Source organism: Pyxicephalus adspersus, chromosome 2, assembly GCF_032062135.1.
Source record: "Pyxicephalus adspersus chromosome 2, UCB_Pads_2.0, whole genome shotgun sequence".
NCBI lineage: Eukaryota > Metazoa > Chordata > Amphibia > Anura > Pyxicephalidae > Pyxicephalus > Pyxicephalus adspersus.
In genome coordinates this window covers 39,939,766-39,953,117 of record NC_092859.1, presented here as the reverse complement: position 1 = coordinate 39,953,117, position 13,352 = coordinate 39,939,766, and the positions used below count along the sequence as shown (strand labels likewise).

Here is a 13,352-nt window from a genome sequence, read left to right as displayed (position 1 = left end):
CACTGTCATACCCTCTGCATTCCTTCCCTACATACTGCTCACTGTCATACTTTCTGCATTTCTCTAGGAATGCAACATTATGAATCCATCTAGGGCTGTAGAACTTTAGCATTGTGTTAGGTGGTTGACAGGTTCACTTTAAAATAATTGTGGAAATATAATATCACACTATTTAGCACACTATAGCTTTAAATTATATAAGGTATTTAGGAGTATGTAATATATGGATTTTTGCTGTTCATGCATAGGCAGGTCATAACATCATAAAGTCATAATCATTTAAACATTAAACATATGTTTCAAGTTGTCCTTTAACACTAACAAGAGGGCACTCTTTGTGTCTGGAGGAAAAGAAGTTTAAGCTCCGGATAAGGAAGGGATTCTTCACTGTAAGGTGTGTGAAAATGTGGAATCGGCTCCCTCAGGAAGTAGTTTCAGCAAATATTATAGATTGCTTTAGGAAAAAGCTGGATGTTTTTCTAGAAGCACAGAATATAACTGGGTATTAAGCATTTAAAGTACAGATAACAGACACTGTTAATCCAGGGAACATGCGATTGTCTCATGGAATCAGGAAGGATTTTTTCCCCCTATTTGAGCAAATTGTACCAGGGTTTTTTTTTTGCCTCCTCTGGATCAACTATGTCTTATAGGGTTTTATATCTGGTAAATGTCTTTTCAAAGTTAACTTAGGTAGGATTTTTATTGGTATCTGTCACCCCTGTTGGTGGTAACACAAAATCACATATATCACATAATATCACATAAATCACAAGATAATAACACAATCTTTACCAAGCAAAGGTGTCATCAAGATGAAAGTAAATTGGAAATCTCTTTAATGACATCCCTAATGCTTCTAAACTGGAAACATTTTGGCATAGACTTCCACTTTAAAAATGGTACCTGTTATAATCTATTAACACAGCACACATATTATTTGCACAAAGGAATAAAAATCCTTTTTTATGTGTTTATTACACCTCATTTGCCTTTAGCCCAAATCTTCCCCTGCTTATTTAAGTCCTAATGGGCAATGTTCATCTGATGTGAACATTCCATGTGCTCTAGGGAATTATTTGGTGCTGTATAAATAAAATAATTCTTTCCTCTCCAGGAACTTGTTACTGTGTGTCCCCTGTACTTTAATACACAAAACAATGTGTTCTGTGTCCTTGTCACATCTGCTCTTAGTGTTAGCAGGCTGTCACACATATACCACACACAACATCATGTAGAAACACATAGAGTGCTACATAGAAATGGATCACAGATGGCTTTGTTTGTAAAGTTGAGTCTGGAAGTGGAATCTGTATGACTCCCTATCAGCAGCTTTTCAATATCTCCCCTTCCTGGCTCCCCATTGGCTGCTGGTGGCTCTGCCTTGAGTATTTTACAGTGTGATCCCTGGAATGTGTCATTATTCCTGAGGAGGAGAGGAAATAAACAGCACTGCTCAGCTCTCTGCTACTGCTGGGGCTGCACAACTACCCCAGGATGGGGGCCAAATCTGGCTTATCCTGGCTGCTCCCCTGTTTCCTGGCTGTCCTGGCCCAAGCGCAGAAAGAAAATGACCAGAAGTCGGTAAGTAAACAGTCCTTGCAATGTGTTTATTATTTATGTTTGCTTTGTTGTTGTTTGCATGTCTGGATATTATTGCTGTTTTAGTTCTTTAATGATTTTTGTTTCTATTTTCCTGCTATTTCATTTATTGATGATCATTATTGTACAAAACATTGAGCTTGTATAGTAAAGCAGCGTAATCACAATCACTATATTCTCTTATAATACTGAACATGTTATTGTCATTATAAATGTAGTTTCTAAATATTTAATGTACCTCTTAAGCAAAAGATAACAATATCCTTGGTGCACTCAGTGTACCCCCCAATGATCCCTAAGTCAGTAAAAGGGGAAATCAGTGACGTAGGAGCTGGAAGAGGCACCACTGAATATGATAGGGGCAAAGAAAATAGGTAATCCCATAAGAACTGATTTCTTAAAAATTTTTAATCTGTGATTTTGCTTTATTAGAGAGGCTTTTGGTGGCACAGACTGGGAAAGGTATTGGTCAGGGACTCCAGTGTTATTTTTGCAACAGGGTTACTTTAAATCTGCAGCTATCATTAACATAATATCTGATGATCCCGCCATTAGGGTCCTTTTTCAGGCATTCCACTTTACAGGATGAGAGTGTCACACCAGGGACTCATTGCACTAACATGTTCCAATTATTGTCATCATTGGGAAGTAAATACATGTAGACCAGATGTGACTGCAAAAAAAGGATATGGGAGATCAGCAAAACTGGGTGCAAAGATAGATGAAAACATATTTTAATTAAAACAAGCAATTGATTAAAAACAAGCAATTTGGGTATGTGATCTAGTACTTTAGCAAAGTAAATGTCATCTAGTTTGAGTTATGTCTACGTGTCTCTATAGCACTAATGACTTTCAAAATAGGTTTGCTTTATTCTATCTCCCAGAGAGGCTTACAGGCTTCCATATCCCCTGCAGGTACTATATATACATACAATGGAGCTTCAAATTTAGTAGAAGCCAATGAACAGTTTTGTACAGGAGATTGCAGAACCAGAGAAATAATAATAAGGCCGCCCCAGGTGATAAATTACTCCAGAGTGCTGCGAGACAATAGTTCTATCTGATGTACTATGCTGCCATTAGTGAAGCCTGTTGGGTACCAATGGGAAGTGCTGTGAGGTTTTAACATCATATGCGTCACAAAGGCGGAAAACTGATTGCTGCTATTTACATGCAAATACCTGGAGGCTGTGCGGTAAAAAGAGAAATAATGTTAGCTGGTATATAGACTTGATGTACTCCCAGCCAGGCAGGAATAAGCATACGGTGCAAGTAATGTTTCTTATTATTGTACGGCTCGGTGACTTATGTATTGGATTACATACACTTTCGTATATTGCAAAGCCTTCATTTATCCAAGAAGAGTAGCAATGACCAGTAAATAATTATTAGACAATCAATTTGTAGTAAAAGCCAGTAGATAGTAGCTTAAAGAGAACCAGTCAGAGAAAAGCTTGAAAGCTTTTACTGCTGACTTGTTTTTAAAGGTTGTACCTTCTGGATTGTCACCTGCATTTATACTAATATGCCTCTCTATCATGGGTTTGCTTATTTACCTTGGGAGCAGTTGGGAACCATTGGGTGCCTATGATTGCATGCAATGGTGAGTTTTGTGGTGTAGTTCTTTTAAAGTTGCTTCTGGCCCCGCATGTGCTTTTCCTGTTCGGGAAGAAGAACCTTCACCCTAACCTCAGCCATACTCAACCTCAATCACCCCTATGACAAAATGGTTATCAAGCTTTTCATATGAGCGTGTAGTAGTTGAAGAGGGGATTCTGGGAGCTACAAGTCTGAAAAGGTCCTAACTTTCTTTTGGCTTCCACTTCAGAGGGAGAAATTATCCTTCCAATGAGATATTTGTAAGTAGCCCAAATCTCAAAAACGATGAATCATCCCAGCCTTCTACATTCCCATAAAAAAACATTCTGCCATCCCTGATTATGGGCAACTATAACACTGGAAAAGTGGAAGGTCCGAAGGCCAGGCACAGCTTGCCTACACAGACTGATGTCTTCTTGTATTTATGAGAAACCTAAGTTATTGGGAACTGAAGTTCCTGCTTTACATACCAGCCAGAGGTTACATAATATCCTAATGCTCTAGCATCTTGCTTGTCTAATTTTATATTTATTTAAAATATAACTCTGCCATCTGCTGATGTTTCCACTCTGTCCCTAAAAGTGAAAAGGAATGTAATATTTCCCAAATATGTATTTATTTTATTTCAAATCAAGTAGGGGCACCATCATCTGGTATGTTAGTTGGCAAAGATAATTCTGGTGAAAAAGTAATGCAGTATGAAATCTAAGCTGACAGCATCCATGCCATGCTGGAATGGTATATTTGGATGGTATTAGCTTGAGACTAGTAAACAATAAGACAAGTGTGCTGTTACAACGCTCGTGGTATGGCTGTTCCACCCACAACCAGTATTTATAGAAGTATGGTATTTATGAAACCAAAATTGCACACTTGACTAGTCTTTGTCTGCATATTTATGGACATGGCTGGTTTTCTGCCAGTTGCTTTGAGCCTGCATACCCAGCAGATCTCACATGTCTATGGTAAGCTGTAGCTTCTGGACCAGACAGTGAAATGGACCAAAACATACACATCTGTTTCAGTATCCTGTTTACATGAAGGTTCTACAACTCTCCCAGCCAGCCACTAGCTTCCTGCCAATTGGGTGAAATATTTCTGTGTCTCTCTCTTTGGACACTAAAAAAGGGGAAAAACAACATCTGCTCCTAGTAAAAATACCAGAAAAATAACAACCACAGGCAACTGGATTCAATACAATCCTCACTAAACGTGAATTTTCCACTGAGATCAGCAAGCAGCAGTTGATTTAGGATTATTTGTCCCTGCAGCAGGGAGCCGTGGGTGGCTTTCTACTCTGCATTAATGCTTTATTAAAGGGGCCCCTTAATTCCCTGGTAAGCTTATTTAAATATAGAGCTATACATTACTTTAGTGTATTTGGACTTTTTGAGCTACCTAAAAATTACTGAAACATGCTAGTAAATGTACATTACATATTGGTATAATCACTTTAAAAAATATAACATTCATCTAAACTTTTGAAAAAGCTGCAGGGGCATCAATGTGGTTCTGTAGAGGTCCTCTACTCCATAACTACTCCAGTTAGGAAGTCCGACAGCAGCAACCCCAGTATTGGATGGGACTTGGTTGTCATAGGTAGCATCTCTTAAAATTTCATGGATGGACATATGAATTTAAAACTGCAGTTGGAGGTAGAATAGATCAGCAGCACATTAGGAACCGAAAGCATCAGCAAGAAGACTTTGTTTCTGGGGTCCTATAAAAGGAATACAAAGTTAGTGGATCAGATAGTTGACATGGATCCATTTACATTCAGGATATACATTTTTAGGGAACTTAGGGTGCATTTAGACACTTGAGAATTTTCATATGATCTTTATCTTAACATTGAGGAACATTTTTATGTCCATAGACTCTGATGGCCAAACTTGCATGGAGGAAAACTTTATGCCTGGGAGGAATCTTCTGGTTGAACTCTATTGTTTTCCTCTGACTACCTTTCCCTTGCTAGAGGCACAAGTACAGTATAAATCCTGATGTAAAGCAGCATTTTCCCCAAAATTGCTGGACGGAATAATCAACATGTTTTGGAATATACGCATACAGCCAGATACCTTCCAGTGACTGTAGGTTCCTAGGCAGAACTGGAAGAGTGATGGTTAAGCCCAGTGTCTGGATCAAACATAGGACACCAAAAGTCACCTACTAATATTGGTTATCTACACTCCTGACCTTTTATTTTTAGTTTTGGATAGAGCAGTTAAGATAACATTGCTGTCCTTTCTTGTATGTGGGGACCCCTTAGAGAAATTTCCACAAACTTCCTGTCCCAGAAGTGAAAGGATGCCTTACAAGTGGAGATCTAGTCCTAGACAGCTGCAGCCAAAATGGATATCCCCATTGATGGATTCCTCTTTTTTCTTCCTGTTTTGGTGAAGGCTGTGAACTATATATTCTATGAAAAGATTGGCATATGGCTGCCTTGGGCACAAAGGCTGGAGCCAGGAGCTTAGAGGGAGTTAAGCCAGAATGGTACCAAGAGGCATCAGGGTGGCACTGAAGCAGCACCTACAATGTCAGTGTTGTGGATACCTAGCTGTATTTTTCAGTGAAGAGCCACGGTCCACATCTAAACTTCTGGAGGCCAGGCAAAGGATTAATTAACATGGGAAGGCAAACACTTTGTAAAGGCTAAAAAGCAGTTCCAGGAACCCGCTGTATAATAGTATTGCACAGCAGGCTTCTGGGACCGTGCAATAGTGTTTTACTAATTGTCAGCCTTTAAAACATTTTTACCTTAGTAAATAATACTTTGCAAGACTTTCAGAAGTTTACAAACCTTTGGGTTGTTCAGACATTTTTTTTCTTAGCATTGTAAGCATAGAAATAAAAAAAAGAGCATGTGCATGTCTCCTGTATTGTGGTTTTGCTCTGCTTTAACAGCAAAACAAGGAAAAGAGGGGAAATCTCTCTCTAAATGAGCCCCAGATAGCAGTTACCATTCCTTAAGCCTTACCCCACTTTAATATCAGGCTCCCTAACTTCCAGTATTTCCCAGGTACACCGCAGTTCTGATATAAATCAGCTAACACTGATAATTTTTCTATGTAACCTTTAGAGTACCTAGAAACAATGTTAATAAAATAATCAACAGTAAGGATTTTATGTACTGGGACCTTGCACTCTGTACACTGATTAAACTTCTACAACATTATTAGGTTTCCTTTATTTCATATGTATGACTACAGAATTCAGCCTGGATTGGACTGGTTTATGTAAATGTCACATTGATTGAAACAGGACAGACTTTCTCACTTTATTCACTAGCATTTTCTGGTTTGCAGTTCACCAGTAAAGTAGAATGCCAGAATTTCTGCCTAACTAAAAAAAAAGCCATGGCATAAGGCTGTAGGGGTGGCAGGGGTGGCACACAGCCGCCTATTGGCATGGTATTGGCTGTTAGCAACATACTTTATATAATAGAATGTCTCATTATTGCTCCTGCACTGTTTATTCTTGCATTTCACTCACTTTGTGTCATTAGCAGAGCTACCAGTGCAGGATAAGGGCCATTTCATACATGTGGATCACTGCAGTGCTTTGTCACAGGCTCACCCATAGTGGTAACTGCTCCCATTAAGTTGGATGGGAACTATTTTTGCACACGGTTGTGTCTGCAGTCGTGTGGATCGCAGAATGGTTCTAGAAAGCAACAAATCACTTTTAGCCACACAGTTGCAAAACACACGGATAAATCTAGATATCTGAATGTGCTTAGATTTACCCACGATTATTAAACTTGCTCTTGTGAGTTCTACAAATTCCTATGTAAATATATTATACCAAATATTTATGTGGAGTATCAGAGTGATGGAAAATTTGATTGTTTTTTTTCCATTTCTTTTTTTTTATTTTTATACTATACCTTAAGGTCACAGTTTTGTTCAGCCGAAAGTTTAATGCTTTTGTTTGTTTTAGGTTGACTGCTACAGCTCTGTGGCTGGAACCATCTATGACTATGGTGCCCTCACTCTAGAAGGAAGCCAGTTCATCCCCTTCAAGCAATATCAGGGGAAGACGGTGCTGTTTGTGAATGTGGCCACTTACTGAGGGCTCACCATGCAGTACCTAGGTAAGCTTCATGCATCTGTTTCCTAATCAATGCAATGGTAATGAGTTCTAATATCATTTAACATGAACCGGCACAAGACAATATAAAAGTTTACTTTAAAGTAGGCACCGCTAGGACTTTGTACTCACAGTCATGCAGAATACAATGTAAGTACTCTTCATGCCAATTATTGACTTTTTCAGAAAATACAAACAGACTTTAGATATTCATTTACCAAAACATACAGGTAAATATATTATACATATGCATAGAGCACACACAATTGACATGGTTTATTCCTTCTCATTATGAATGAATGAAAATACAGATTTGCCACATGGAAGGGGAAGGTACACCTCCACATTTAACACTACTTCAAATTAAATCATAACTTACTTCTTCACATAACTGTCACAATTCTGCTTCTGCATCCCCTAAGGACTCCTGTACAGATTTCCTTTTTCACACCTGGTTGTGCCAGGTTTGCCAGGCTTGGTGGTTTGTCACTTAGACAGAAATCAATACACTCAGGGAAACATGGTATCTGGTGTTCCTCCATACTAGGAAGTACTAGGTTGGTGACCGATCAGATTAAAGGGGGTGGGCAGAACTTTAGTTAAAGTGGTGAAAAGTAGAATTTTTGTTTACTGTCATCAGAACAATAGTAGGAAAATGATAATCCCTGCACATTTCTGCCTCTATAATGACAAGAGTAGAAGACTTGGGAAATAGAATTCAAGCTTGAATTTGCATGCTAAAGTTTTTCATCATTGGCTCCTTTCGACTTTCTCAAGTTCTTGGTAGATTTATCTTAAAGTAAACTTGTCATAGGGACATATGACCAGAAACTATTAGACATTAACTTAGAAATCCGTGTTTGCATACTTGTTCTGGGTCATCGACTTAAAGTATTTAATGAACCAAGAGGATCTGCATGCCTTCCAGGAACACAGTATTTTCAGAATGAGAAGTCAGTAATGGTAGCCTCTATTTCTTTTGGAATAATTTGACCTCCAGACATTGTCAGCCAGGTCCACATAGCGTTCTGGTCTTTCCTGACTCGTGTTATAATCTGTTTTCTAGAATAAAAGAAAGAATTAAAGAGGGGTTTGCTTCTTTTGTTTGACTGCAAACATTTAAATAAGTTAAATAACTACACAGCATACTTTTGTCAGGCTGAAGGAACAGCCTTGTAGTGCCAAATAAATTCATTTTGTTTTTTGGCTAAACCCTGAAATCAGTGGCAACAAAGCAAACAGGATGTTGGAATGTGTCAGGAAACCCCTACTGGTTGTTTCTTTCTGTATGTAGTTCTTTTACATGGCCAGCAATGTTTGTAGCAGAAAACAATGGTGAGACCAAATCATAACACTAAAAAGTTTAGTAAAAATAGCAGTTCAAATGAATCCTTTCATAGAGTAAGGATGTATTAGGTTATGTTTTACTTTGTTCCATTTGGCAAATGATGGCAATTTCTGTCCCAGAGAAGCAGCAGAATGTTGAAGGAAATCTCCAAAACTGAAGGAAATTCTCCCCTTAGACAGTTGTTACTGAAAATGTGCCCCATTAAATAAAAGATTTCCCCGAAACTCTAATTAGAATTCTAAAATTATGAATATCCCCTCAGTGTCTGTAGTGATGACAAAAGTCACCAGGACAATTTGATCTCACAGCCAAAAAAAAGTTTTCATTTTATCAGCCAGTAGAAGTGGGGTAGAGTTTTGTTTCCAGTATCCAGTATATATTATCAATATAATAAATAAGTATCTCCTGCATAACATAGATCTCATTATCCTCATTAACACATCAGGAGCCTTAAACCCCCCCCCCAATTGAAAAATGTTTTCTTTTTCAAAGAAAGTTGAAGAATGTCCAATCCCGTCCTTCATATTACCATTGGACATTGTGCACACCTACACACCTATAACAAGTTTCAAGATAGCCATCAGGCTTCTTCTCAAGTCAAAATTTACATATTAACTACTGTAAAATAGATCGGTGCTTTAGGTGACTTATTAAACATATCTGGAAATATGTACATACATGAGCAGGGAACTGATTTTCATTCAGCTTGTAACTGTACTTATTTTTATTGATGGCCAGTTTGTTGAAAAGCAGTGAAAAGCAAAGCTGGTTTGGGATTCTCCAAAAACAGTATCCATCAAAGAAAACTATTTCTGAAACTGTTTGTTACTTGGCTGTCATGCTGGCCATATTCTGTTCAATGACTTAGAACAAACCTTTAGAGAAGAGCTTGTGCTCAGACCAGTGACTCAGGGTGTTTAAGCCAGTGGGTAATCAATAGCAGTCCCCATATTAAATGTCACTTTGAAAATGAAGTAGGGAAACCTACAGATACCTATAACATTTTCTATTAAACATGTTGCTTTCTTTTAGAACTGAATGCACTACAAGAAGAACTGGGAAATAATGGGTTTGTCATCTTGGGATTTCCCAGCAATCAATTTGGTCTGCAGGAACCTGGAAGTAATGAAGAAATCCCTAAGGGATTAAAGTAAGTGGGGAGTAGTTGAACCTGATAGGTCTGGGGGCTAGCTTGAGTATCTCCCTCACACCCTCAAACCCCACAGTCAAATTGTAAAGTAAAATATCTTTCGAGTTCTTTGTATTACTTAAGCTTAATAAATACCCCCATTTGATAAAAGTGATTACAGTGATTGTATAAATGTGACGTAACTCAGACAATACTTGTTCCTTTCCTACAGATATGTGCGTCCTGGTGGCGGCTTCACTCCCAATTTCCAGCTATTTGAGAAAGGAGACATAAATGGGAAGAAAGAACAGAAAATATACACATTCTTGAAGGTACTTAAAAGCAGATTGTAAAACCACCAACCTTCTCAGAATATTCAACCGAGTTTCGTAGGTTTGGCAAGTTTTTCGTACAGCCATTCTGGTCATTTTAGGGTTTAGTTTCTGTGGGAACAGTGATGTTTTCTAACCTGTTTTGATGTGCATATGTGGTCCTAGATCTAGAGTGCTGACACTAATTAAAAGACTTCTGAGAGATTTATAGTGATTGTAGAATGGGGAATGGTTAAAACCCTTTTATTTATGTGATGCCTGTGTCCTGCAGGAAGCGTCCGGGACCTTGGCACTAGAGGGGACTCCTTCTGTTACCTTTACTTCTTCAGCAGTTCATAAGTTACCAAAGTGAAAATTACAAGGCAGCTTAGAATGATTCACAAGGGCTGGAAGTAGTTTTCTTACAGACCTTCCACTTGCTGATTGCTATGTTACTATGGGATACAATATTCACATATTAGCCAATAGTTAGCGGGTAGAAGCAAAGAGCGCAGTGGCGGGGTATTTCATCAGGAATCCAACATTCCCAGTAGTGTGTCTGAAACTGAGGATTCTTTAGAAGCCACAGCTCTTGGAAAAAGAGATAGGAGACACTGCCCACTGGAATGGTAAATGTTCTTGATCTCTCTTGCAGGGTGTTAGGCTATGTACACACATCAGATGATTATCGTCCGATAATCCCCTCGGACTAGTATTGGATGAGAATCTGGCATGTGTACAGCGCACGTCCAACATCGTTCATGGATCTGTCCTGGTGGATCCACAAATGACAAACAACCCTAATGGAAGTGAAAGGGAGAGAGCACAGCGAGTGCCACTCTGACGTTTTCCCCTCTCCATAGAGGAGAACGGCATTGTATGTACAGCGATCCTTCATTCTTTTGTCATTAAAAAGGACTGTGAAAGACTATTATTGAACGTGTGTACGTAGCCTTGGAGGATGGAAACCAATATATAAACAAATATGGGACAAAAACAATTGCCAACTATGCTGTCCAGAATGATTATTGCGATTAATATGATAAAAGAATATGCATATAATGTCATTCATACAGTAAAAAAAATGTTCTACGTGGTAATTATTTGATGTCCGCATTCTGCTGAGACTTCCCATTTTGGCAATGCAGCAGGAAGTCAAGCAAAACTTTCCTAAAGTAGGAGGAACTCACATTTTAGATGATCATCACCAGAACATCTGTCCCCATTCGAATATTCCCTTGCTCTCAGGACAATTCTACAGTTTAGGAACACTTGCTGACTTGCTGGCAATGCTATTTAGAACGAATAAAGCAATTAAACGACAAGTATTTCAAATTATTATTTTGTTTTTATAGCTATGGGAATTATAAAAGACAGTAAAATGTGGATAATCTTTTCAGTGTGTTAATTTTTTTACAAGGTGTTTGCTTGTGTAGTATGTAAATATATTTATTTTAGATATGCAAGTTCTTTTTTCAGCTTTGCAATGCTTTCTGGCTGTTTTTATTGTCTTTGAGCTGATGCATTGAAGACGATACATTCACTATATAGCTAATACCTTATAAAAGGAGGTTGGGTATTTGCAAGTTGAGTGCTTCCTCCCCCTAGTGGCTAATCTACAAATCTCTATATTTTTTACAACAACAAAAATATGGAAGACTATTTAAAAATGTGAAAGCGACATTAGCCAACAAACAAAGTTTGTTTAGGATAAATATTGCAATAACATATGAAAATATGTGCTAACCTAAAGTATCCTATATATCACTTTACAACCACACCTGGAGTCAAGCTGTCCTTGACCCACTGGCAGGCAACCACCCCCTGAATGCCACCTTTTGAACCAGGACTGTATTTATAAACCAGTAATATTTAAAGAACCACTGTACATTTTGTAAGATTTTTAAGTTTAAATTATTCACACATTATGCTTATGAGCGGAGTTGAAGTTTTCCATTGGCAGGGGGTCAACATAAAACAAGGTCAAAATATTAAAAATTGGACTGTGATGCAGCACACATTATTAAATGCACATTTTTTCTTTCTCCAGAACTCCTGTCCCCCTGTAGGTGACATTTTAGGAAATCCATTAAATCGTCTTTTCTGGGAACCCCTCAAGATCAATGATGTGAAATGGAACTTTGAGAAGTTTCTAGTTGGACCCGATGGCCGCCCTGTGAAGCGCTGGCATCCTCGCACACCAGTTCCTCAAGTAAAGAGGGACGTGCTTGCCTACCTGAAATCACAGTCAGGGCTTCAGAGAATCCTAATGATGGGAAGGGATCAAAACTAGAGCTTTGTCATCATTGCTTAATGTTTCCTTGTGTGTTTATATAGATATATATATATTTTTGTGCTCTTATTGCTAAGGGTTTGGGTAGTTGGTAGGAGACCTATGGTAGGCTGAGATACCATCTGCATGAAAGATAGGTCCTAAAGTATTAAAGTACTGGACCTGTCTGGAAACCAGGAATGGTAAGTTGCTGTTTAGTGCATTCCAGTAGCTCCACCATCCTGGGATGGGAATACAGCACTATCGAGGGCTCACTGCTTTCTGCCTGAACTCTGGGGTGATGCTTTTATTGTGCTGGTAATCAATAAACATTGTTCATAAAGAAATCCTAGAGTTTCTGCTTTTATCTTTGTACATAAAATGTATAGTAAGAATGTCTTCTAAAGACACCACTAATTGCAATGTCAACCTTTCCTTCGCATTACTGCACACCATGATTAGGCAATGCAGAAAATCAGAAAGACCATGCCTCATTTCCTGGCATCATCTAGCTCTTTTCTCCCCAGCCTAACTGTCCCTGGTTCTTCCTTTCATTCATTGGTGATATCATTAATGAAAATTGGGATCACAAGTGTTACCTAAAGCAATTTCATTCTTTTGTAAAGGTCTTAGCAAAATAGTTATTAAACCATGTTCATGATATAGAACCACAACTGTTCAGCCTGCATTAGGGACACCCTGACAACCAGAGGACATTTTCATCCTCAGAACACTGAATACTTGGACTTGTGGCTCTATTTCCAAATACAGATCAATAAAAGCAACATTTTTTTGCTGCTGAAAGAACAGGAACCCAAAAACATAACTGTGTGCTGTAGATGTTGCTTTTTTATTTACCTTTTAGCAGTCTTTAATATGTTCCTAACTTGGGAGATTTTGTGATTTATATAAATTTTCCACTTGCAGCCACAAAACATGGTCAATGTGCCTCTCAATGAAGACATTTCCCAACATTTATTTTTTGTATTGTTTATTA

At 38.3% G+C, this 13,352-nt stretch overlaps 1 protein-coding gene across 1 annotated transcript; it reads left to right on the top strand.

The window, feature by feature from the left end:
* Positions 1–1,419: 1,419 nt before the first annotated feature.
* GPX3 (glutathione peroxidase 3) lies at positions 1,420–12,702 on the top strand. Its single transcript, XM_072400522.1, has 5 exons — positions 1,420–1,584; positions 7,146–7,299; positions 9,676–9,793; positions 10,005–10,104; positions 12,134–12,702. Exons 1-5 carry the CDS (start codon positions 1,498–1,500, stop codon positions 12,374–12,376), a joined length of 702 nt encoding a protein of 233 aa, XP_072256623.1. The 5' UTR covers positions 1,420–1,497; the 3' UTR covers positions 12,377–12,702.
* Positions 12,703–13,352: the final 650 nt, after the last annotated feature.